At 38.8% G+C, this 27598-nt stretch overlaps 1 protein-coding gene across 4 annotated transcripts in view; it reads right to left on the bottom strand.

The window, feature by feature from the left end:
* B3GLCT (beta 3-glucosyltransferase) overlaps positions 1-26379 on the bottom strand; it is a 49882-nt gene extending 23503 nt beyond the window's left edge. The window contains exons 1-4 of one of the 4 annotated variants that reach the window (XM_063394759.1): positions 25445-26379; positions 17368-17429; positions 15149-15188; positions 11961-12070 (exon numbers count right to left, since the gene is read on the bottom strand). In XM_063394759.1, coding sequence (XP_063250829.1) covers positions 11961-12070; positions 15149-15188; positions 17368-17429; positions 25445-26060 — 828 coding nt within the window. In that variant the 5' untranslated portion in view covers positions 26061-26379. The remainder of the gene's footprint in view (positions 1-11960; positions 12071-15148; positions 15189-17367; positions 17430-25444) is intronic. The other 3 variants (XM_063394758.1, XM_063394756.1, XM_063394757.1) reach the window with 3 other exon arrangements.
* Positions 26380-27598: the final 1219 nt, after the last annotated feature.

Here is a 27598-nt window from a genome sequence, read left to right as displayed (position 1 = left end):
TGTCACACCAGCATCATGACAAAAACGAATGGATTTACGGAAAAATCAAAACGAGGAGTTAGCATTCTTTTTCTTTCTGAAAGATCAAAGAAGCTTTCCTACAAAGGAAAATACTTCTCCTAAGTTCCTTTGCTCTTTTGGTACTCGAAACCTCTTTGATGTGGCAGACCCAATGTCTAGCACATAAGCTATCATTCTGGGGTGGTTTCCAAGGAAAGACCATTTAAGCACAACCTTCTGATAAACCAAACTGCACGATTTGTAATACATGAGAAAAGCTGGATCCAGATACATCCCTTAATGCACACACTGTACGTTATTCCACCAACAAGTCCTATCCCTCACTGCAGCATCACTCTGGCCAGGTGTGACAGCAGCTAAAGAGAAGGGAGAGGCTCCCTGCTCACCTGACAGTCTGACAGCAGGTCACTGCCCACAGGAGCATGGCACTCACCACAGCATTCAGGGGAACAGCACTTTGGGTTGGCACAAAACCTCACCATGAGATGCTTAGGAGAGAGCAAAAGGCCAGCAGAAGAGGGATCATGGTGGGTTGAGGAGTGGTTTATGCCCAGCTGGAAATGAAGCACCACACAGCTGCTCACTCAACCCCCCTCATCCCCTATCCTAGCTGAAACAAGGAGGAAAAATCATTGGTAAGTACCAGATAAAAAGGGAGTTGGTCACTTGTAACATTGCTGGTCATGCCCTGCTCTGATCACTGCAGTCTGTCCTGTCTTCTCCTTAAATTCCATTTCTAACTCCTGGGCAGGAGGCTTTGGTTGTTCCCACAACCAGAAAGAGGACCTTGAGTTGCAGGGGTGCTCCTGTTTCTCCACGCCCTTATCCTTTTCCACTTAAACCTTGCATGTGCCAAACATTCCTGCTTGATGAATGCTTTCCGTGAACAATGCCATTAACACAAAATCCACACTTAAACACAAAAATAATTTATTTTCTAAGAAAAGCTCTAAGATGAAGTTTACACTATTTGCTGACTCTGTCAAGTTTACATTAAATCATTTTTAAAGGCAGTTAAGCACAGCACCTAGAAATACATAAAACCTCCAAATTTCATATTCATCTCTTTTGCTCTAAGGAATGACTGTACTTCTCAGGAATGCATTAACCTTATAAAAAAATAATGATTTATGCTATTGGAATGACCCAAATAAAAAAGAATCAAAACAATGTCAAAACTCTAATTTGGAACTGGGTATTGACCTGCATTTCAAATCAGCATTTCTGATTTATGTTTCCAATTAAAACTAACCTAACAAATGTGTTTCTGGTTGTTTTCAATTTACTGAAAAAACAAAAGTTCAGAGTTTTTTGTGGAAGTGGCAAATCTTAATCATAGTATTCTCAACATCTTGTATTTCACTAAAATGTGACAATGGTAAAATTTACTTTGGTATAGTGTCACCATTATTGATTTTATTTACTTAGATTTATTTATTTATTTTTGAGATAAGTTTATGGTAAAACCATAAAATTATGCTTACTTATAGGACTGCAGATAGGAAGATTAAAAGGGCAGACCTCTGTCTTTAAAAGAACATTTATTTTTATATGCATACAAAACCTGCAGTTATGCTAGTATTTCTAGGCAGCCATGTATATCACGTACAATAGGATCCAGACAAAGAAAAAAGTAATTAATAATAGTACATTCAGTGTCTCTATCACATTGAAGGCTGAAACTGGATTAATTATAGATAAAAACAGCACTTACCCATGCAAAAGATATGAAGTAAATTATGTCATCTAAGTAGCTGTACCATATATTCTATTTCCTTTATGCAGAGCAAAGGAGTGATGACAAAGAAAAAGCACTCTCTCTTGAGCTAATATCCAATACTTTTACAAGGTATCTTTTCTCTTGGATATCTCACAAACCAGCTCTCTTTCTCTACCCAACTTCCTCTAAAACAAGAAGATGCATGTCCTGCATGATCCATAGCTTCCACTCACCTCTAACTATGCATCAATTCTAATTTAATAAAGGAGATGCTTAAAACACACTGTATAGATCTAAAACAGCCTCTTTCAAAATATACAGGAGGAGTTCTGTTGTTTTTCCTTTCTCATTTTTTACTCTGAACCTAGTGGAACTGGGCTGACATATTCATTTTATTTATTCTACCTTCAGTACAAGGACAGAATAAAAAAGCAAAATGTACCTGCTGTCAGCTTTGAGGAGTGGAAGGGCACGTGTGGTCAAGGTAATGAAATGTAACTTGCACGCTGTGTCTAGCTCATAAAACTCTCCTACAAATGCATCCATGGCCTGTACTGCATTCACTGGTTATTCTAGCTTGAAACTATTGATTTCCATAGTTACAAACAACATGGATTTTCACACATACCAACATTTTACATATGACACAAGTAAAATATCTTATAATCTAAATAAAATAATTTAATCACTTTTTGAAGATGGAGAAATGACCCTCACCACTTACACAACTGAGCTGACTTTAAAGGGCGAAACCAAGAAATACAATTGTTTGTGGTCTGTAAGACATTTTTATTCCAAAGACTACCTACTCTATCAGCACAGTGAGATCAGTAATACCTGCCCCAGATCACAAGTGCAAACTTTACACAAACAAAAAACCAAAGTGTGAATAAAAGGGTTAGATCCATGTTTTCAAGACAGTTCTATAGACACAGACTCACACAGCTTCATTTGTACCTTAAAATCAACTAGTATTTTTTATGCAAGTTGAAGTAAGAAGATGCTAGCAACACAATTTCACACCAAATCATCAAGAGAACTCTGGTTCTTCAATCTAAATATTGAAAGTTCTCTTCATTAACATGAAAAAACTTGGATGACTAGCATATCCAATAAAGAAAAGGTAATTCAGAATAGAAGAATTAGGAACTAAGAAAGGGAATTGTTAACCTGAAACAAGTATCTGTATTCTTTCTGCACCACTGCAATTTTATATTAATCTACCAAATCCTATATGAGAAACATGCAATTTATAGAGAACAAAACTGAACAGAGTAAAACCAAAAGAAAATGCTAAGGTTTCATAGATTACAAGGCCAAAATGGGCTTCTGAATGCACGCAGGATGACAGAGATCCACCTGAGACAAAATGGGATTTCCAGGCTAGGCTATGACCCTCTAGCAGAACTGTGTTTGCTTTGTTTTCCTACAAAATAGTTCACAGAATTTCATCTAAGCATAACCAAACCTTGCCCTGAGTGTATTCTTTTGTGAGAACACGCTTTCTTAGAACACAACTCAAACTAGACCTTGCTCAGCACTATTAATTATACGTCCTGTGTGCCATGATTTTGCAAGTATGACATAGAAACAGCTACGGAACTGGGGTGAAATGCAAACCACAACAGTAATGTGTTTGCTGTGATATGACTGAGTCGTCCAAGCAGAGCAAAAAGCCATCTTGTAATACACCAGAGAAAAACAAAGTAGTGTATAGGAATTTCCCCCTAATGAGACCAGTTTGCTGGTATCTGTAGGTGCCTTGCATACATCATCTCTCTGCTTTGTGAGCTTATTAAACTTGCCTCAGAAAGCCCAGAGCTGAGGAGCAGGAGGATCTTAAACCCTGAGCACTGCTGCTGAACTGCAGAGCTGCAGAATTAGAAATGTTTTCCTGTCTTTACATACCTTACAAGCACGTAAAAACATTTTCCCTACTCCCTTATCCTCTTATCAGTAATCAATCCTAAGACATATTCAGAACTAGCCTACCTTCTCAGCCTTCCCTTGGGAGGTTAAATAAGCCAAGCTCTTACCCTCTTACCATCATCTGTTATGACTACTTTGACAAAGCAGAGCTGTGGAATAGATACTGAAGTCTCCCTACAGCTTTATTTTCAAAAACATGCCAATTCTGTAGACATCCTGAAGCATTTCTAAAAGAAAGTAATACCAATAGCAGTAGTAAAAGAAAGTAATAGCAAATCTCCTACCTCTAAGCCCAGACAATTCACTGGGAATTGCCAGCTTCAAACATTATACCAAACACTACATCTTCCCTATATTCTAACAATTTTCTTCAATATTGAAAATCACAACAACCATTTCAAATATTTTTCATGTTTTAAAGACATAAGTATCAATTTTATCAGAGCCTTGTTTCTAAGAATCCAGGACAAAATATTATTTCAACAATCCCATTCAAATAAAACTCATAAAATATTTAAAGTACTATTTTACCATACCACTGTAAAAGAATTTTGCTTCTGTTTAACACATCAGTTATTTAGAAGCGTCTCCAAAGTTGTCCAGTCCTTCTAGTTCCTTGCTCTATTTCTCCCTTTAGGCTTCACTCAGAATTTTCATTCATTTTCTATTATTATAGAACAGTTTTGTGATGGAAGGAACCTTTAAAGCTCTAGTCCAAGCCCCTCCAGTGAGCAGAGACACCTTCAGCTACATCAGGTTGCTCAGAGCCCCAACCTTAAATGTTTCCAGGGATGGGATGTCAACCACCTCTCTGGCAAACTGTCAGTGTTTCACCAACATCACTGTAAAAAATTCCACCTTGAGTCTGAATCTACTCTCCTTTAGTTTAAAAAGTTAAGTCTTTCCGTATCATTACAGGCCCTCTGAAAAGTCTGTTCTCATCTTTTGTTGTAAGCCCCCATTAAGTACTGAAAGGCCACAATAAATGCAAAAAACCCCCACAACTACAAAGCCCATGTTTCTAATAAGGCATGGTTTCCAATAATCTTTTTGCTCCTCAGGAAGCCCAAAGTAATAAAGTATGATGTACTGTTTTCCATTAGGGAGAATTTCTACTTCTGTTCTACTCTCAGATGCACAGTTATTACTTTAAAAAAGAACTGAGTTTTCATAATATATTATGTGTAATTTCTGAGAGTTCAGCAAAAGGCCATAGCATTACCCTGCTTTCACAAATCAAGAGCCAGCACTGTGTGCAAATTAACAAATTAGACCTTATTTTGTAACAAGACAAAAAGATGTGGAAAAAATTCTGGAAAAATTTCGAGTGCTTCTCATAAATCCTACCACAGATGTGTATAACAGGACAGTAGCCTAGGATGGCAACAACATACTGCAGTAAAGTGCCATTTGTTTGCTCTTCACTTGAGTGAATAAAAAGCAGCAAGGAATACTTTCTCCACAGCTCACAGTTTACAAGAATTCTAAATAAATGCAATCATACTAAAGACAGACATGTGGTATATATATAGTACCACAGCTATTATTCATGAAAGCCAGTATTAAAGATGAATCACTCTAATTATGTTGCCAACTGGTCTGAGTAAGATCTTTGTTTAGAATGTGTTTAAGATAGGATTTTGGTATTGTAGTTGATAATATTAGTGTGTAAAGTGAGTTTTTATTTAAAAGCAAAATCTTTGTCAATCCCAGCTTCGGGTTGGATATTAGGAGGGATTTCTTCACTGAAAGAGTGATTATGCATTGGAATAAGATTCCCAGGGCAGTGGTGAAGTCACCATCCCTGTAAGTGCTCAAAAAACTGAGCAAATGTGGCACTTCTTGATATTGTTTAGCAGGTGTGGTAGTATTCAGTCAAAGACTTGATGATTTGGAGATCTTTTTCAACCTTAATGATTCAAGCAATGAAATTAAAAAAAAAGTATGGGGTTCAGATCCTTCTTTTAATATCAGCAAGATTGGCAGTATGAGCAGATTTTTATATTGATGGAAAGCCTGAAGCATCTTTCACTGACAGCAAGACTGAGACAGTTGTCTCCCAAGCTATGTGAGTATGATACATGGGGAAGCACGTCCCTTCCCCACAACAGGCTCTGGCCAAGTAAATCTAATGTACCTTTTTTAACTGGGGAAGAAGAGAAGGAACAGCAGAGCAGAAAGAAGCTTCCACAAGGCAAGAAATTTGGTAAATATATTTCAAGTACCAGTATAGATGCTCAGGAGAATTTACAAGGCAAAACAACTGTCACCAGGTAATGCTTTTAATCTGATGATTTAGCAATTCTAGTCTCGTATACTTGAGCACTCTATTCAAAGATGACTGAGCAATTTTAATATAGCCAACAGCAGTGGAGGAGGAAGCTTTACATCAATCTCTTATTCTTCACTAAGGAAAGAAATACCTTTATAAAATGGGTTTGTTCAGTTCCTATTAAGTATGCAGAGACTGCTGCTGAAGAGGCTGAGAGAGACACTTAGCCTAAAGCACTTTTGAACTTCTGAATTTCTTGTATATATTTTGCTCTGACATGACAAGACATCTCTGTGAGGTGACAGGTCCTATTTTCTGCATTAAAAAAGTGAAGGAAGTTACCACATATCTGATTGCTAAAAGCAGCTAAATAAAAATGGTACATGATGTGTATAGGCAGGGGTGAAGGCAGCCATTTATCACTACTAAAAGATTTAAAAGATCTCATTAGTGCAGAATTATTTGACTTCTACAAATTCCTTCAAATCTGCTGAGCATCCATTAGAGGAAAACGATCCTGTTCACCTTCCAGCACTAAGTGTAGGTAACTTGTACAGTTTCGACAGTTAATGAGCTAGACATCAATTCTGTTGATAATAAAGCCTAGCAATTGTCAAAAGGATGCCAGTACCTTTGCAGAATGAGAAGCAAGGGCATATTAGAAAGTCAAAGATCAAACAATTAAAATAAAAAGCCAGGAGAAGAGGCGGAGGAAAGCAAAGATAAAACAAAAGTCACTCAGGTGTGCAAACCCCATCAAGCTGACCTTGAAGAGATTTAAGACAACTCTGAAACACATTTTCAAAACTAAGCAGTATTTTTGAACACTTTTCCTGGAACGCTTTCAAAAGGTTTTATTTTGAATGCACCTTTCCACAGAACAGAGTCTAGAAGCATTTCACAACTTAAGCACCCAAATATTGAAGCCCCAGAACAAGCAGTTACACTCTAAACTGCAAATCCTAAAAGGAATGAAGTATTATGAAGAAAAACAAAGAAAAGTGGCCAAGAGCATACCGATACTAGGCAATGTATGCAAGCAGAAAAAGTAACACAACATAAAACAAACACAGGTGCTAACATGGATTAAAAAGTAGAAATAGGAACTTCATACACTGACCACTTAAATGCACGGTCTTACTAGGGTTTTATACTGCAAGTTCTCCCCACATAATATAAGTGTAGTTTTATGGATTCAGAAAACAAATGTAAATATTAAAGTTGTGGATGATGTTGCAAACACAAGAATGAATAAACCTTTGTAGAAAAAAACGAAAGTTGTTGCTAAGAAGGAAAAAAAAGGCACACCGTTATTTTACACAAAAAACCAAAGGGAATGATCTAGTAATACTGAGAAATCAAAAAGTTTAAAAGCTTTTGAAGTTAAAACATACCTGTTTTAATGTAAAAAAATACGGTTGATCTTGATATGGTGGAAGACCTTGTCATAAAGACAAACTTGTATACACAGAGATGGAGGGGCGGGTCAGAATGTAGCCCAACACCTCACTTAAATATAATCTGTTAAACCTTGTTAAAACTGCAGGATCAAAAAATAAATCACCAAATCAGTCTCAGTTGGAAAGTGGCTTCCATGAAATGGGAAGCCATTACAGGAGGGAGGGAAGTGAACAGGGTTTTCATACCAGAATGCTGAATTTAAGCAAATAACTGAAAATTGAAGCAATAGGTATTTTACAGATTGCATTGAATTTACGGCATTGATTTTGAAAAGTCTCAAGCAAATTATGTCTATCTTTCTAAATATACAAATCAGCCAAAAAACTCCGGGCAACTCAGCTGAAAAATAAGTCCTTCCACTAAATCTTATAACCACAACATTATTAACTTGCTTGTGAGCTTTTCAATAAGTTCAGACCTACTTCAAGAACTGTTGGGAAATTTTAACTGTAGAGCTTGTTGTAGGTCAAGAAAAGGAATGTATGCCCATTCATTTGTGGAATACATCTATCATGGGATGAAATAAGGAGAATACAGTCCAAGAAACACATCTTTAGAGTTGTTTCTATCATACCCTGATAGTATTGAAAGTTGAAAATTTCAGATGAGATATGAATGTCAGAATACAGGGAATTCTGAATTTGTTGTATTCTGAATACAGAAATAGTATGGAACATTAAAAGAGGACTACTTTGGAAAACAGAACTTCAGATAGCTTCATTCCAGCATCTGAAAGCAAATGTAAAAACAGAACTGGAAGAACTTCAGGAAACATTAACTGACCCAGAATGTATCGGTGGCAAATTAAGGAGAAAAATTGATAACTACCCACAAATTCCCTGAAAGTAATCTCATAGAGATGGCCAAAACATCAGCAGGAACAATTTGGAGACAGATCATTTCAGACAGGAATATGGTGATGGCTTAACATATATATATACATTAAAATTCAAGCAAACTGATTTTGCTTTTTCATCCTCTCCAATCCCTTAACAGAGAAATCTTCCATGTTATTAAAAGAGGGCAATGCTGCTGTCAGAACAGCCTAGGCAATTAAAAATAACTGGTTCTTAAAGCATATATGCAGTGCCCAATGGTCACTGGCACTTTGGCAACAGATATTGTGGCCATGAACCTAATGATACAATAAAATAATGCTGACATGGGCACTAAGAGGCTTTTCAACACAGAGATCAGCAGCTAAGACACTGAGTTGCAGTTAATTTGTGTTGAAAGCAGAAAACCAGAACCTGGTGCAGTCATGATCTTGTAAGATAACAAAGACACTGAACTTCTGAGGCACAGACTGCTGGTACAGGCCAGCTGGGTTTCTGATCATCCTTGTTCCTGTTGCACTTCAGGAATCAGGATTTTGCAAAATTGTTTTAAATAAACAGGAACAAAACTACAGGATGATCCTAACATTTGCCCCTTGTTTTCGCATTAGTCAAACTGGAAATTGGGGGACTGAGGAAGAAATGGTATTAGGGAAGTTTAATGATGGTATTAACTAAAGCAAGCATTTACTCATGAAACATAATATACATCTATTTCCTATGTATAGTTCCACACTTTTGACTGTATTTAATTCAGACTGATGAATAATCACTTCAGAAACAGCCCACAAATTCACAAATAAGCAATATTTCCCTTTATAGCAGAGATATTTAAATGTGTGAAACTTCATTTCTGTGTGATGTTACAATACATACAACTTGCTAAAAACAAAGTAAGCCCAGTAGAAAAAATACTGCAAATTAGAGTTACAACTCTTCTATAAAACATAACTCATACTTCACATCATCTATTACTCACATGGAAGTATGTGACACTCATCTTCATTTTCCAATATTACATGGTATCCATTTTAAAATATTCTTACCTTATTGGTTTGCTGTTTTGTTTTGGTTTTTCATTTTAACTCCATAATGAACAGTACTAATTTGCTATAGTTGTTCTGGTTAATAAACATAGGACCCATTTGATCTCCAGATCAAACCTAGGTATTTTCAGGAAAAATTATGGTTTTTTGAATTGGCCAAGGGTGTTCAATGTAAGAACTCTCAAGGACCCAAAGCAAAAAAATCTCCTACTCTACTGGACAAGTTTTCATAGGGAAATATACAGACTTTTGTCTTCTAAACAGTGTCACAATCACAGGCAATTAAAAAGCACTGATCACATTTAAACTGGTAATTTTTCAAAAACTTGTTCTTTTATTTTAAATGCAATAGCCAAAAAGTAATCCCGATTTTTGATTTTTTCCAAGACAGAAAGGGCATAGTCCCAAATATTACCCCTTTACACTCCCACAGCTTCCTTACTCTTATTTGGTACTTCTTATAAAGTCTAATTTACAGAGGTTCAATGTTCACGAATCTCAGAAAATTAAGAAGACTGCTAGAACCTTTAATGAATTTCTGCCATTGCTAAATTCTAACCAAAGGATTTTGGCTAATATTCAATAAATCTCTATGAAAATATTTTTAAGCAAGAAAAAAAATACTGATATCTACTGGTGACCAAAATTACAGATTGGTTTCATATTGAAAAAAAAATTTTAAGTACACCATAAAAGAAAAAAAATGGACAAATCACTTATAAAGATTAATGTCAGCGACTTAATCCATTTTGAAGTGAGACATATGTGCTAGTTTAATGAAGTAAAACAAATCTAGCAGCTGGATTCCATTTCTCATTTTAAACTCGCAGAAAATAACTAATGAAACCTTATGGACTGAATATCTATTGCTTGGCCCTGTAACCACAGAGGAGTGTACCTGATTATTCAGTCTATTGTTTTCATACTGCAGTTGTCTTTGAAAACACAAGGATTTAACTTTTTTTGCTTGAAACCAGTAATTTCATATGTATCCTTTGCAGTGAAAAATGCCAACTTCAAATGTTGATGTGCAGGACTGCAGAGATGATCTGCACCATCTCTGTAATCGGCATTCCTGGGCAGTGTCCCACAGTGGCATTGTGAGTTGACCAAAATAATCAAGACATACCAAGAACCTGCTGATTATGCCTGGTTTTTTCTTATACACTAATGGTTTTCCCCTGTTCTCAAATTTCAGATATGAGACCATTGGTGGGATTTCCATCACTGTATCTCTTAAGACACCATGACTGCTGTTCAAGAAGTATCTGCTAATACTGGAAAAGCATTACCAATTTCAGCATTTCCATAAAGGCATCTCCTTAATTAGGCAATGAAGGTTTTTAGAAGCCAGATCAGTTTCTAATTACAAAAAGATTTCACCTGTCTCCCACAAAACATGCTTATTATATTCCAGCCTCTCTGAAACCATTTGTACTTCTACTTACTGAACTTTTCATTACTCATATTCTGCAACATCAATTACAGAACTCAACTAAAATCCTTGGGTTTAACAACTGACACCATAATCCTCTCTGCACACATTGTATCTGAACACTCGTCTCAATTCCGAAGAGGACTCTGAAACAGCAGAACTCTGCAGAACAAAGGCTGTTCACATGACTGATTTCATTAAGGGATTAAAAATTGCATTTAGAATGGATTTAATTACAACAGGTTTGATAAGCTTGGATAAATGAAGCCTAAATCATCCAGCAATCTGATTTAGGCACTACAAGACTAATATACATAAGACAATTTACATCAGATTTCTTTTTCCTTTACAACAAAGACCATGGAAATGAAAAGTAGGTCAAAGGACCTCACAGCAAGCTATTTCATATCAGTGGATGTACACCACTCTTAAATTTTTCTGAATTTTATAAAAGACAAAGAAAATAAACCATTGCTTATGCACATTGAGCTTTCAATGTAAGTATCTCAAAAACCTCTTCTAAGTAAGCTTAAGCTTTACAAATGAAATTTCACATTAGAGTGTAAAGTACAACACACAGATCTCAGGGGTGACCCAGCAGGTCAAGGGCACAGTGCTCAGCCTGCAGAGGGGTGGCAGAGGCACGAGGAATAGTTAGGGAAGGTACTGCACCATGGAGGGACAGGGCCAAGAGAGGTGTGGAGGACCACGGCTGCAGGAAGAGGGGAGGCCTGCCTTAGGAATTTAATGTCCACACACACTTCCTTCTACTGCCACGATGTCACAACTGTGCAATGGAATTCTGACAAAATCTACATTACAGCACATTCACTGGCTCTATTAAAATTCTCACCTAAAATTATTCTAACCAATCATTAAATTGTTATGTTTTTCACTTCATAAAGAATGCATCTTTTTTTTTTTATTTTTTGGTAAACACACTGCAGTCATATTGGAAAACTGCCTTCTTCCAAGTTTTTCTTATCACTTTTGCATCCAGTGCCATCCAAACAATAATAGCCATTACACAAGAAGGTTGATAGTTGAAATTAAAAGTAGTGATAATCACGGCATACAATCAGTAAATAACCACTAAAATTTTTTCTTGTAAGCATGCAGAAAGCAATTAACAAAATAAATAGAATGGATTTGGCAAAAGGCACAACAAACTCCAATATTTTTAGTAAAATGCAGTTAACAGCATATATAACAAGGTGCACTTAATGTTATCTCAACATACCTTTCCAAGATCTACAGCCTGTTTCAAAATATCTCTTTTTAGATCTTCTGCTCTCTTGGAATGAAAAGAATTACTTTGACTCTGGATGACAAATACAATTCCTTTTAATTCTGTAAACAAGAAAATAGGAAGATTTAAAGATAAAAGAACCCATTTTCTGAGTTGCTCCAAAGCTAGTGAGAACTCAGATGTATATAGGAATCTGTTGCACAGTAAGCTATTCCTTTAATTATAACAACCTTTCATGAAACTGTAAAAAGGCAATACTTAACACACACACACACACAAAAACCCAAACCAGTCCTTTTCAAGATTCATTTACAAAGAGCATGGCAGGACTGGAAGATGTGGAGAAGTTAACAGCAGCCACACTCATGAGGTTGCTTTTTCTCCAATACAGCAGCACTCCTTGTCACCAGAGGTAAAAGGTGTTTGTCATAGACCAGTATCTCCTCTCACCAGGAAATGAAACAGAAAAGCTGCTTCCCAGACCAAGAGTTTAAAACCCAACCCAGAAACAAACATCAGGTGGAGAAAAGCACACACAAGAACACTGAGTTGATTCTCTTATCTAATATGACAGCATCGATATCTCACACATCTTCACAGTGTTTAAAAACATCATAACTAGAAATTTTAAACAGGAGAGAAGGCTAAGAGAAATTGAAAAGAGATCAATGAAGTAGCTTTGCAAATGTTTATGGATTATAAAAGTGCCTCTTATAAAATACAAACAGATGGTGAAGCAGGTAGCCAAATTTTCTTGATGGTAGGAGATAGAATATTCCTTTGATACTTGGAAATCTCAGAAAAACAAGAAGATACCATCCCATTCAGAAGCACAGCACAGCAGACGACAACAGAGGATAAGAACATAAAAGGAAGAGGACAGATGCCTTTTCCAGAACTCTCAACAAGTTTGATCTGTGCTGTTTAACCCAATCAAGACCATTAACTAAGTATCAATAAATGAGGAGGAATAACACATGATACTGTTTGTTTGGCCACAGAAGGCTGAACTTTACAGATACTAGGTAGAAAGTGTACCAGGAAACTCAGAATACAACAACTTAAGACAGCACCACAAGGAAAGAAACGAATGCCCAGGAGATCTGTACAGAATGTTGAAAATTGTGGAGAAGGAATAAAGTTCACACACACATGCAAAAAGCTAGCTTGGCAAATAGAGTAAAATGAGTGACAGACAGTGGAACAAAGGTGGAGAAAAACTGGGGGAAGAAGGAAAGAAGGAAATTCCAAAGAAGGAAAGAAGTAAACACAAGGAAAAAGAAGTAAACACAAGGAAAAAGAAGTAAACACAAGGAAAAAGAAGTAAACCAAACCCACGAAGAAGGATCACAAGGAAAGCAATGTGAATAGAAAGAGCATTAACCACAAATATCTGCACTCAGGTTATGAGAAGATTGCTGTGTCCAGCATCTGAGGATCAATTACACTGCTTTGTTCCTCTGACCAGTTATTTGTTAATTTAGACCTACGACAGCTCAAAGATGCAGTTAGACTTATTCCACTTTTCCCTCAATATTATTTTCCCTTCAATGTGTTAGCATATTTATCAAGACATTGCCAAATTGTACGAGACTTCTGGTGATATATTAGGGAGATGGAATAAGCATTGGTTTAGATATCAGTACTCATTTCACGTTTTTCCCACAGAGTGTAGGAATCAACAGTGTTCATGCTCTGAACCACCAAACAACCTGCTATGAAATCTCATGCATAATAAAAACGTCTGAATAGCAACTAATTGCTACCTCGCAAGATCTTTGCTAGATTTCCTGTGCAAAGCAAAAATATCTGTGTTAAAACTGAAACTACACTTTGTTGATGCTAATGAGAGTCAAAGGGCTAAATCTACATGCACGACACCAAAAACACCCACAGAGACAAAAAACAAACACTACCTTGTTTTTATATAATTGCTGTTTTAGTACCAGCATACTTACAGACATGGAAGCATCTGAATTACACTTGGTTTCACTTATGGTACATTTAACAACACCTGTGCTGTTCCACCATAGCACACTTTTTAGGAGTGAGATAACATCTACTTCGATGGTTAAATCAAATGGAAATAGTTTCCTTTGCTATAGGTAGTTAATAAAAGACATATTCAGTGTATGAAAATGTCAACAGAAAATAGTTACAATATTCAACACCTCAATTGTTTCTCAAGCTGAGAAACACCCAATGAAGCAAGAGAAAGAAAAGTCTTTTGAAAGATTGCTATCCAAAAGTGCTATTGATCTGTACATAACCGCTCAAAAGAGAGGAATGAAATATCAGAGGAACTAAGAACCATCAAGAACTACATTCTGTTTCAAGCTCTTACATTTTACCTACAGAAATGGGTTAAAAGACCATAAAAAAACCCACCTCAAACCAAAATAACTTTATCAGGGAGAGGCAAAAAATGATGTATTGCATCAGACCAGCAGTCCATCTAGTCCAGTATATTTTTTAACAGTAGTAATAGGAAAGAGTACTTAGGGACACCACAAAACCTTCATTTTCTCCAGAGCTCCTCATATCCTCACAGCATTGAGAAATATTATATGAGGAAATGCCAGAAGACAGGCATAATTAAGCTGGGCCCTTTTAGAACAAGCAGAGCCAAGTCCTGAGGGTTTAGCGGAGTGAGAAATCCACGGTTACAGTGCAGAGAATACAAGTCAGGTCTGTTAACTTTTTGCCAGAAGGACTCTACAGAGAGGGAAGAACCTTGCAGAACTTTTATTCTCATAATTTATCACGTGTCCAGCAGCAAAATTTTTTTTACCACTGTTTCACCTATTAATGTTTGACATGCTTTTTAAATACTTGCTTCTGGATGTTAAGAAGTTATTAGAGTTTGTTACAAGCAATTTGTAATAACCCTAGGTATTGCAAGTACAATTAGACTTAGCAGAATGGCAAAATTCATTTTCATCTTAAATTGTTACAAGAACAGCTACTAAATACCATAAAAATTTATTTTAAACTATAGTGCACTACAAAAAGCAATTCATCCTTTTCACAGTGCAAGTGCACATGTTCACAAAAACTTAACTACAAGAACTGCAAGCACAATCAAAGATGTAGAATTTTCTGTTTGATGAGACTACATGAACCAAGAAAAGGAAAAAACCCAACAAACTATTTGTTAAATAGCACTATACTCTACTTACCTCTGCCTATTTTACTAATTGCTTTACTTTTTCCAGACTTCTATAAAAAAGAAAGAAAGAAAAAAAAAAAGTAAGAATATACACAAAGCCTCAAATATTTCTACAGAAATACACTGGGAGTCAAAGCGCTCATCAGATTATAAATGTGTACATAAAGGTTTTAACTCAAAAACTAATATGAAAAATAAAGTGTTTTTCATCATCAAGAATTGCATCGTATATGCTTGCATACTATAACTCAGAAAATACAGTAAGAGTAAGAAAAAAAATGTGAAAATGCTTTTCCATGACTCAATTTATACTAGAGCTCTTTAAATTATTACTAACAATGTCTCTTTTTTGAATTATGTATCTCCTGAGTGCGAAGTTTGGAATATGGAGCTCTACAATAAAAACACACCTGTTCAGTGTATAAAAAACCTGACACACTCTATTCATTTAATCTACTATCGAGCTTCTATCAAGACACAATTCTTAAAGGAAGACTCAAATGCAATTTATATCAAGACAAATATCAAAAGGTTGTTGCAGATAACATGATTTCACTGGAATTTACTTAGGTATCACAAACACTAGAAACTTGTAGGGAGGAAAAGAGATCCTTCATTTGTCACACAATTTATCCCAGGTGACAGCACCCCAGTACTTTGGCTTGTCCACATGAAAAATCAAACTCATCTTTACTAATTGCATAAGAACGTTGTAGGATTTATCTTGGTTCCAGTGTTTTGAGGTTTTCAGAGAGAAAAGCTATACATATCCTTGGTAATACACTCACACATAAGTTTCCCTACCCTTGAGACAAGTTCTATTTTTAAATACTTAACCTCCTCCCTTTATTTTAAATATCAGATGCAATCCTTTTAGCTCTACTTGTATCTGACGATCTTTCCTCTGTCTTTTACACTAAAATGAATAAGCTCCAACTTCCCTGGTAGCCATCTGTAAAACCTTTTCAAAAATTCCTCCAACTGCATCCATTCTTATGACCCTTTTCCTGTTGCCTGGGTCAATAAAATTTAAAAGATTTTATATAAGACTAATTTATTTTGATATCTGTACACAACATTGTCAATATATAGCACAGTAAATTAACATTCTAAGCTAACCTGTATCAGAAGAAACATAGGAAGACTGATTTTCCATGCAAACAAAAACCTATGTGTTTTGTGGTACACTGTGTGAAGAATAACCCATATTTAAAATTACTTTTATTAAAACACAAAGTAATTGTTGCCTGTATATTCCTGTTAATGTTGCTTCTTGAAAAAGGGGAAAAAAGATATTTTGGCCTGAAGAGTTCTAGGAAGCACCTCTGACTTCATCTGAGGGAAGGTTTTGAAACTCTAAAATAGTAGGAAAGCCTTCATAAATTATACCCCATATAAGAAGGGTAACAGCTGGATTGAGACAGGAATGGAATTTAACAAACAGTAACCTATTAGCAATGACAACAGAATGACATGACCAGGACTCCCAGACACTGTGGCAGATCAGCAGTTTGCAACAGGGATATTTTTCACTTAGAAAAATTATTGTACTCAATAGCAATCATCATCAAAACCAAAAATTATTTAGAAATATTTACTTCTGACTATACTTCTATTGTATTTGATGTCAGATCACTAGATATAAATGGCAGCTATAGAGTCTAAGTATTGATTCATTGCAGCTTTTTCATTTTCCTCCCTTAAATTGCTTTTATACATACACAGATATTTGTAACAAATATGTACTCACATAAAAATGGTAGTCAGAAGTCTGTCAAAGGACATGCATGCTTACACACCTAACACTCAGTATACTATTTAAAACTAGAGCTAGCTCTGACCATTAGTTCTCCTAATCTGGTTAATCTGAAATTTCATACACGAGTTTTGCTCGTGCTATGACTTGAGTGGTAATATGTAATAATGCTAATTTGGCAGAGAGGCAGCCATTTCCCTCTCAATGTATTTTATATTTAACAAAACCAAGACGAAATGAAAATCTGCCTTTGAATTAATAAAGGCTGTATACTCAAAATTTTTTCTCAACAGCAATATCACTAAGAACTTATATGACACAGAACAGAAAGACGTCATATGAAATTTGGTACTACTGAAGTCAATAATTAAAATAATCAATGCCACAGATTTTAGGCTTTCTGCTCAGGTCTATGCTAGCTTAATTTATAACATCTGTAAAATGTTCCTGCTCTAGCAATTAAAATTTATTACCTGCAGCACTGGTAGTTCAGTCTCATCTTCTGCACCTTCAGAAACTACACTTACAGCAAAAGCTGAAAGAAAAAACAGACTTTTTTCATATTACACGAGCTCACTTTCACAACTGATGAAGTTCTGTAGAAAAAAAAATCCCCTTCATCATTTGGATAGATTTTTCACATTAAATAATACTGTTTTTGTAATAACCTTTGTGAACATGAGAGTCTGTTCTTACAGAATTTATACATTTGCTGCCTAACAATTCTCATACCATCACTGAAAAAAATCACTCTGATATGAAGCCAATTTTTCTTGGCTTCAAGGCAAATAAATCCTTTTGAAAAAAAAAAATCTCTTCAGTTCAGTAGCTCACTTGATAACTTGATGTGTTACCACATGGGAGACCTGCAGTCCACTGTTTTTAGGTTAAAGTTTGGATTACCAAAGATTCTCTTGGAACCACAGAAACTGACAGTGGCTGACAGAATTTTCTATCGAAAGTGAAGTTGAACAGGCTTTGAATGCCATCTTTGAACAACAGTTGAACTTGTAAATGTATGAGACCCAAACAAATGTTTCCAAAAAGGACAGGGGACCCCACAGAGCTGATCTGCACAGAAGTTGCATTATCTTAAACTATTTATAGTGACACCACCCTTTGCATACCCTTCTGTCTTGTATTAGAAGAAATAATCCTGAAATGGGTTCTGGTGTTACTTTTTTTGTTGTTGATATAGTCACTCAATTTGTCTCGGCCTGCTCATTTGTAAAAGTAGTTCTATTTAATATAAGAAAACCTTTCCAAGACTCTCCTTAAGAAATCTTTTTTTCTTAAAAGTACTGAAGAGATGCAAATGAAAGCAAATTACAATTTGGAAGGAATTCACGATACTATTCATCATGGTCAAATTGAGGGTTTTCTTAAAAACTGGAGTGGAAAAATTCAAGTGGATTGTCTCACTACAAATTTAAATTATTTATTGCTTGAAATTTACTTCAGAGTGAATTGTTAGTCATTATCATTCCTTTGATGCACTAGAAACCTACAATATAGGACAGCAAGACAAGATTGTTCTAGGTCTAGGGTGCCTCATCTCTGAACACCTACATCCTAATGCTCTTTCAGCTGGAGATCAAATTTCATCAAGTGTCCAGGAGTTGAGGTTCACGTCTCAGTGACATCTCAGGTCCTGATTAACCTGTGTCTTAAATCACATGTCTAGATCCAGACATCCCAAAATCATTCTAACACAGCAGACTCATAGTGGCCATAAATCAGAATCACAGAATATTTTGAGTTGGAAGGGACCTACAACTCTTAAATGAGTGGCCAGTACAGGGATTGAATCCATGTTATGAGCAACCAGGCTCTAACCAGCTAAGCAAATCTGAAAGTCATTTTCCTCCTCTTCTTCCACTATATCAGTATTTACAGATCCAGACAAGGAATAGCTTCCCCTACACAAACCAGATCCACACCTTGTTCTTGACACAATCCTAATTACAAGATCAACACAACACAGTCTTATTCCAGGAAATGTATTAATTATGTAGTATTAACCTGAAGAAGTGCCATCCCCTCAAAAATTCAGCCTACTCACAAGCCTGATTTTCAGTTTTTAGTATGCACCTAAAGAATGACACATGAAACCTAAGACAACTGTGACTGACAAGAGATGCTGCCTCTGTCATCACAGTACATTCCATAACCCATGCCACACTGCTCCTAAGTTTTATTTTATATTTATTTATATATCCTAATATTTTAATAATAAAATATTAACACACATGATCCTTGAAACAAATTAAACAATAATCAGATCACCTATTCCACACCATGTCTTTGAGAGCACAGATAAAGCTCTTCAGGGAGTTAATTAAACAACCTACTCATCTTGGTATGACAGAACCACAGATTTGTTGAGGTTGGAAAGGATCCCTAATGGTCATTTAGTTCAACCTCCCAGAACTGGATCCTCAGGACCTTGTCTAGTTAGGTTGTGGTTATTTCCTAGAACAGACTCCATAAACTCTCTGAGCAATCTCTTCTAGTGCTTATTCTTAGATTTAAAAAACAAAAACAAACAAAAAAACCCCCCAAAAAATCCCAACAACAATAACAAAAAAACCCAAAACAAACAAACAAATAAAAAACAACAAAACAAACAAAAAAAAAACCCCAAAAAAACCCCCAAACCAACCCACCCAAAAAAACACCAAAAAACAACAAAAGAAACAAAAACCAAAGAAAGAAGTAATTATGTTCACACAGAATTTCCTGTATTTCAGTTTGTATAAATTGATGTCTGTCCTGTCAAGTATCAGAGTCTGTCTCTGTCTTCTCTATTGCATCCCATCAGGTATTTACACATTGGAGGTCCTCCTTGAACCTTCTTTTCTCTGGGCTAAACAGCCCCAGCTCCTTTAGCCTCTCCTTGTCTGTCAGGGATTCCAATCTATTAATAATTCATAGTCCATAGACTCACTCCAGAACGTCCATGTCTCTCTTGTACTGGAGGGCCCTAACTTGGATATAGCACCCCAGGCGTGTCACACTGCTTCACGCAGGGCTGAGCAGACAGGAGGGGTCCCCTCCCTTGCCCTGCTGCCAAGATTGTTCCTTCCCCTGCAGCTCAGGGGGCTGCTGGCCACCTTTGCCACAATGGCACGCTGCTGGTCCATGACCAGTTTGCTGCACGCCGGGACTCTCAAGTCCTTCTCTGCAAAGCTGTTTCCCAGACAGTGTGCCCCCCATGTGCAACGTTGCACAGGGTGCCTTCTTGTCAGGGCTGGACTTTGTATTTCTCTTCACAAACTCAATTTCCCAAGTTTCCTGTCTGCCTGCTTCTCCAGCCTGCTGAGCTCCCTCTGAATGGCAGCACAACCAGCTGGTGCATCAACTCCTTCTGCACACTTCGTATCTTCTGCAAATTCCCTGAGGGTGCACATCTCACTGTCACTAATGAAAGGTCAAACAGTACTGGAGCCACTCCCCATAGCCCACGAGCCCACCAAGTCAGACAGTTTTCTACCCACCTCACTGTCCACAGACACAGCCCATACTTCCAGCAGTTTGTTAGGACATTATAGGAGACAGGACTGAACTCAAACACCTTGCTGAAGTTGAGATGAACAACATCTGTTATTTTTCCCCACATTCATGAAGGCAGTCTGTCATCACAGAAGTCTTTTGGGTTGCTTAAGCATGACTGTCCACTCAAAAACATGGTGACTTCTCCCAGTCATCCTCTTGTCCTTCACGTTCGTCTTGCTCTTTCTCTTGGCAGCGATACTGCAGATTATTTACTCCACCACCTTCCCAGGGACTGAGGTACCACGAGCCAACTTATCCTTGCCCTCCTTGAAGACCAGGGTGATATTCTTCTAGTCTTGAGCAATCTCCCCCAGTCACCATCACCTTTCAAAGACTATCGCATCTTGCACTGACATGTCAAACTCCACCAGCACTTGTATGTGCCTGCCATCAGGTCCTGTGGACTTCTGTATGTCCACTTTGTTCAAACGTTCCCTCAACCATTAACTCTTGGCTCCAGACTTTCTCATGAGTTTCAGGAGCCAGGGATTTCTGAAGGTGAGTCTTAATAATATCAACCAAGGCAAAGAAGGTTCTGAGTTCCTTGTCCTCTGTTCATAAGAAGGCCTATTATTATTTTCCCTAGTCTCCCTTTTGCTGATACACCTGCAGAAGCCCTTTTTCTTACCTTTCACAAGTTAAATCCCTCACCAGATTCAACTCCATGTGGGCTCTGGCTCTCCTAATGGCATACCTGCACTCTCAGACAGTGTCTCCATGTTACTATTGGGGTGACCTGACTGCATTTCTATCTCATGTCCTTCTTTTTTTATGTTTGAGCTTTGCCAGGAGCTCCTGTTTGTGCATGTGGGACTCCTGCCACCTTTGCCTGCCTTCCTGCATGTGGGGATGGGTCATTATTGTAGGAGGTGGACCTTGAAAATCAACCAGCTCTGATCCTGTCACACAGCAATTTCAACACTCACACATATATATAATATATTCAACAAACCAATACATGCAATGAATGCCAAAGTCTCTTGCTATACCATTATTCTTATTTCCTGTGACTTCAGAAAGGGAGCTTTCCCTCCTTTCCCAACAATTAAACACATTAAAATGACTTGGTATCTTTTACATTTTAGTATATCAGGAAGATTATTTCCAGCTAATACATTTTAATAAGACAAGAACTGTTCAGACTATTTTTAAACTACTGAAGAACCATTCACAAAACAGACTAACAGACCCAAGAAGACACCACCAAAAAAAGCCTCAAGAGTCTTCACCCAACAGTAATGAAGTTTTTCACGCACACAGACTGTATGAATTTATCTTAGCAACACTCTTCTACCTCTTAGCAAATCTGTTAGGCACATCTAATTTGATAAAGCAGTCTTCAGAAGTCAGCTGTAGCCAAGACTGTTCTGGCTAAGCAACCATCTCTCAGCATGGAAATAAATATCCTCTTCTAAGGATATTCTGGGAAAAGGGCAGCAGGAAAAGAACATGGTGAATTTAGCTGGCCTACAACATATCAACAAAGGGACCACAGGGTTGGTAGAAAATACATTGCCTTGGCACAAGTGGACAACTCCAAGATGAATTCATTCACATGCAATTCACTTCCAAGAGGTTTCTAAACAAGATGTTCCCAGGAGTGGACCACCGATAGAAAAATTCCAACCCCAGATGCAGCTCATGGCCAGGTCGCTTGGACAACACAGGCAGAAACTATAAATTCTCTGTGTGAAGGACATCTTTTTGTTGTGTGCAGGTCATATGTGCACAAAGAAGGATGACCTGTGTCTAGGAGCTACCAGATTCTACTGTAACAAAACAGTAACTTTCCGTGCCCAAACATCATTATTAATTCCGACAACTGCAACAATTTCTTTCTTCCTATAACTCCCTGATATAACACATATCAATGTCTGGAGCCAGAGGTACCTTTGCTAAATCCAGAATTTCCTCTAGTCCTTTTCTGTGTTCTCACACAATGTAACCACACCTCAGCTGGACCACTGTCTTGCCCAAGAGCACAGAGAAAACACATTGCAAGAAGAAACTTACTAGCTGGTAAAAATTCGAGCCCTGTAGGTATCACAGTAACCAAAAGACCAGGGTGATGAACTGTATCACTTCTCACAGACAAAGCTGCCCAAAGCAGAAAAAACCAGCATGGCACCATCTTAAATGCAACCTGTAATCTTGTATTTGTCACGTCATTGTTTAAAGCACTGCGTACTCTGAAGGTTGTTAACACACGTTGTGCATTAACATCATATCATCTGACACAAGCAGACAAAAGAAGATCGTGTCTATCACTAGTCCTCCCCTCCTTTTGCTAAACAGCCAAGAACTGAGGATAAGAAAAGCAAAGCAATTTTAGAAATACTTTAAAGTTCTATGTTATCATCAATCTTATCTCTGTGTCTTTTGAGAGCATGACTAAAATCCACTGGAAAAGCTAGACAACATTTTTGGATCCATTCAAAACCTGGACACGTAATACGAGATTTTTCATTCACTTCCTTCAATTCCTATTTATTTTTTGTCAAGCGTTCTATTACTTCCATTAAAATTTTGATAAGTAAGTAGACTTGCTTATAACAATAGAAAGTAGAACTCAGTAATTATTTTCATTGTTCAGCAACTGAACTGCAGGAATATGTGCAGGATAGAAAAATGGATGTAAATACTGCAGCATTAAAATACAATAAACTGTATAAATATATACAATTATATATAATATGACATTTTATATATAAAAGCAACCCTTTCTTCGGTAATACTCTTTCATGCATAAACAACTTCCAAACGTTTACAATTACATGTCCTTGAAGTGCAAAGGATGTTAAAAACTGAGGAGTTAACTCTTTGCTTTCTCAGACTAATCCACCTGAGACAGAAAACCAACACTTCTGTTATATTCCTCTTTTACAGTCTCACTCAAGGTTGACTGACCCCAGAGTCATTCCAACCACCTCACTGAGCTCTGGGTCAGTTTAAATGAGCTGCAGAAAACTAACAATTCTATGACTTAATGTATGGCAAAACTGTGATTGATAATAACCACTTCAAATAATGACAGCCACTGATTATGTTGTACACAGTAGAGAAAACACTTAAAATAGAATTTCTTTATACTTCTAATAATAATTGAATGAAAGGCCTATTTTTATTTTGGTTGGTTTTCTTCCTCCTTACAAGTTTTCAAAGAACATAAGATTCTATGGATTGACATGATTCCAGAGAAAATCTGCACTGATGCTGTCAGTCAAAGAGATGGGATTTTCTGTTATGAGACAGCCTGTGAGCACTACAAATTAGTTTTGTGTATTTATATGCAAGCTTTCATAATATTTCTTCACCCTATCAGCATCAAAGACTCTGGTCTAGCCAGATAAGAATGTATTAGATTCATCAACACAAAATGGGGAGAGCAGGGGGAGGAGGAAGAGGAAAGGCTGATGCAAGCAAATTTACAGCATCTGAAGCTTTTCATAAAATAGAAGCAACTACTTATATTTCTTTACATAAATGGCACATATGGGAAGAAGGCAGCTGAAATCACCACTTTGAACCACTGGATGAGTGCTGCATACAACACTACCTTTGTAAAGGCAAGCAAAAAAAACAGCAGAAGAAAAAGCATCATCATGATCCCTTCTGATTGCTTAGAAGTTACACCATACAAAATCATCTGAATATATTTTCCCATTCTGTAAGCTACCACTTGCAAGCTGGAATTTATGAAATTACCTAACTACTGACAAACAAGCTATTTGCTTCTGTGAAAGGCAATCCACATTATTTTTGTTTTCAAAGAACAAACTTACTATCCAGGCCATCTCAGAAGCACGGGTTATTTGGGAAAGGATGGACTCTGAAACATAAACAGGTTTTAAAAAACAAAAAGAAATCCACAATACTGCAGGAAGCTTCTGGTGAATAAATTCCATACAAGCATTAATCAAGACCTACTAAACAAGAACACAAGTGTTTCCATTTTGGCCTTCTACCTGCATGTATGTAGGTATGTATGCACGTACAATAAATACAGAAAAACTGAATCTGCTATTCTCTGGCCGTGATTGCAAGCTGTTTGCGATTACAAGTGCTACAGTACCTTACTGGAGCAAAACTACTCATCCTGGAAAGAACGAAATGTAGTTTTAAGAAGAGCTGTAGAGTATTAGGACTCCTCCAAAAACCAAGCTGTTTCAGTAAAAGTGTTTAGCAGGAAAAAAACTCAAATATCAGAGTTTTACTTTGCTGAAAACATGATTTATTAGTGCCATTTCCCCCCTGCATGATTTTGATGCACACTAGCCATTAGCAGGGGAAGAGAATCAAATCCAAAAGCTCACAGCAAACTGACAAGCCTATGCTGACAGAGATGGAAATATTCAGGACTAGAAATAATGAGAAACAGATGTAAACATTTACTTCTGTCTCTTACACTCACGCCAACAGCTCCCAACTCCAGGAGCCCGTAGCAACCCAATCGCTGACATACTACTAATTCTTCTCCTTTCATCCTCTCCCACCTGACTAGACACAGGAAAACCATCTCTAAAACACAGTAAATTATTTTTTTCCTCTCGGCTGGCATTTTAGGCGGGCGGTTTTACCTTTCCCCCGCCCTGAGCAGAACACGCCGTCAGTGCGGCGCTGCCCGGCCACGAGCAGAGCGCTCCGCGCTGGGCTGGGCTGCTCCCGGAGCTGTTCCCGATGCCAGGGCCGGTTTCCCGGCTCGGGCTGTCCGCCCGCACACGCCGGGCCGGAGGCGCTGCCCCGCAGCAGGAGCCCGCAGGGACCCCACGCCGCCCGGCCGCGCTCCGGCCCGGCCCGCCAACAAACTTCGGGAACCGGGGCACCGCGGCTCCCGCCCGGGGCGAGACAGAGCAGGCAGCGAGCGCCGGCGGCTCCGGCGCCACTCCGAGCTCTGCGTGCCCTCCTCCCTGCCAGCACCTCCTCGGAGGGGCCGAGCGTCCCGGGTCTCCTCCCTTCACCTCGCCATGGCGTCCCGGCCCGGCCCCCGGCACTCACCCCGAGCGCGGAGCGGCGGGAGAAGGCAGACGAGGTGGGCGCAGGCAGCGAAGAGGAGCCAGCGGCTGCAGCCGGGCTCCCGAGACATCTTGGCGGGGGCCGCCGAGCCGCACGGCGCGGGGAGGAGGCGAGGGGCACGGCGCGCCCGGCTGCCCGCCTCTGCCGCAGGAGCGCGGGCCAGCGGCCTCCGGCTGGTGGCGGTGCGGCGATCGCCGCCTGCCCGCCCTCCTCCTGCTGCCGCCGCCTTCCCCGTCCCTCCTCCCGGCAGGACCGGCCGCCAGCGCCGGCTGCAGGGGGAGGCGCTCGGCCGCCGCGGCGCCCTCTGGCGGCAGCAGCGGGACAGGCAGCGCCCGGCGGCCCCGCGGCGCTCGTCACGGGACAGCGCTGGCCCCGGGAACAGGGAGCGAGCGTCCCGCCCGAAATAAGCCCGGGAAGCACGGCTCCCCGAGCATCCCGCCCGAAATAAGCCCGGAAAGCACGGCTCCCCGAGCACCCCGCCCGAAATAAGCCCGGAAAGCACGGCTCCCCGAGCACCCCGCCCGAAATAAGCCCGGAAAGCACGGCTCCCCGAGCACCTCGCCCGAAATAAGCCCGGGAAGCACGGCTCCCCGAGCATCCCGCCCGAAATAAGCCCGGGAAGCACGGCTCTCCTTAGCCATTAACGCTTCCTCCCCATCCGTTAGAATGGGCCGCCAGGGAGGTGATGGAGTCACCGACTTTGGAGGTGCTTAAGGAAGACTGGATGCGGCACTCAGTGCCCTGGTGGGGTTGACGTGGTGGCGTTCAGTCATGGGTTGGACTCGATGATCTCAGAGGGCTTTTCCAACCTAATTGATTCTGTAATTCTGTAGACTGCTACCCAGCACTCCAACAGGACCCTCATCCACCAAAGCAAGGGACCAAAACAACCCTCACAAACCCTTACCCAAGAGAGCACATGGCCCCTTCGGTCAGCCTTTCCTAAACTACCTGTGGGACCAGGAGGGGGGGACACGGGGTACAGGCATGTGACCTGGAGCACAGCCTTGGCACTGGAGACTCCTCAGCTATAATGACTCACCCTATTTGGCTAAAGAACTGCAGACTTGGAGCTGCACAAAACTAGTTTTAGGGGTAACACAGAGGACAAAGGAGATGCTAACGTGCATATAAAGTCATGATACAGATAGTAAATTTGGATATAACAGAGCTACAGACCAATGAAGAAAGCCAAGAGTGTGAAACCGTGTTAGCAAACAAAAAATGACCCCACACAAAACCTGGCAAATGCAAGGAAGAAGAAACCATCCACACGATATCAGATTTGTCCTGGTGAAACACTCCACACGTTAACAGCTTGCTATAAGTGCCCCCATACACCCCAGAATTAAACTGCTGTTCTTCAGACCCATGGAAGCCACAGAAAGGCAAGCAGAGATAGGACTAGAAACTCAGCAGTGTGTAGAAAATTTTCACTGCAATGTTATTCTTTTTTTTCTGTAACAATTAAATCCATATGAATAATTACTAGAATTTCACATGTAAGGTATGGTAGCAAGAAACAAAAATTTCTTGGTATATAACATATAAGGTCAGCTTCCTCTTTGCCTTTAAACATGATTTTGAGCATAACACCTGGTGCCCCTATGTATCAATTCCTTTCACCCTGGCTACAAATAAACACATGAATTCCAGCCAGGTCTATTTCTACACATTTTCCCATCAAATACTTTTCACATAGATCCCTCTTAGCAACCCAACCATTCAGTATGCACTGACCTCACCGGAGAAAAATGATGCAGAGTCCAAGTCAACCATAAACTATTTTTAATCCTGAAAGGCCAAACACACAGGACCCAACTTGGGTCTTTCTTCAAAACACTGAAATGTTTAGATCTATGGCATTCTTCTCCTGACAGATCAGGTGGTTACAATAGGATACCTTGGATATGCCAGAGAAGTGATTGTGAAGATGAACAGAAACCTTTTCACAGTGATAAATGCTCACTTCCCACTGCAAGCTCAGGCAAACTAATCTATATCATGGTAACTTGATAGTAGACCTCACACTTCCGTTTAAAACTACCTCAATAGAAATATGTTAACCAGACTTCTTTGGAGTACTCAACATGCTTTATGTATTTTCTAAACACACACCCCCTGATATCACAAGAG

Source organism: Prinia subflava, chromosome 3 (genome assembly GCF_021018805.1).
Source record: "Prinia subflava isolate CZ2003 ecotype Zambia chromosome 3, Cam_Psub_1.2, whole genome shotgun sequence".
Classification (NCBI taxonomy): domain Eukaryota; kingdom Metazoa; phylum Chordata; class Aves; order Passeriformes; family Cisticolidae; genus Prinia; species Prinia subflava.
The sequence above is the reverse complement of the archived record's forward strand: the minus strand, read 5'-3'. Positions and strand labels throughout refer to the sequence as shown.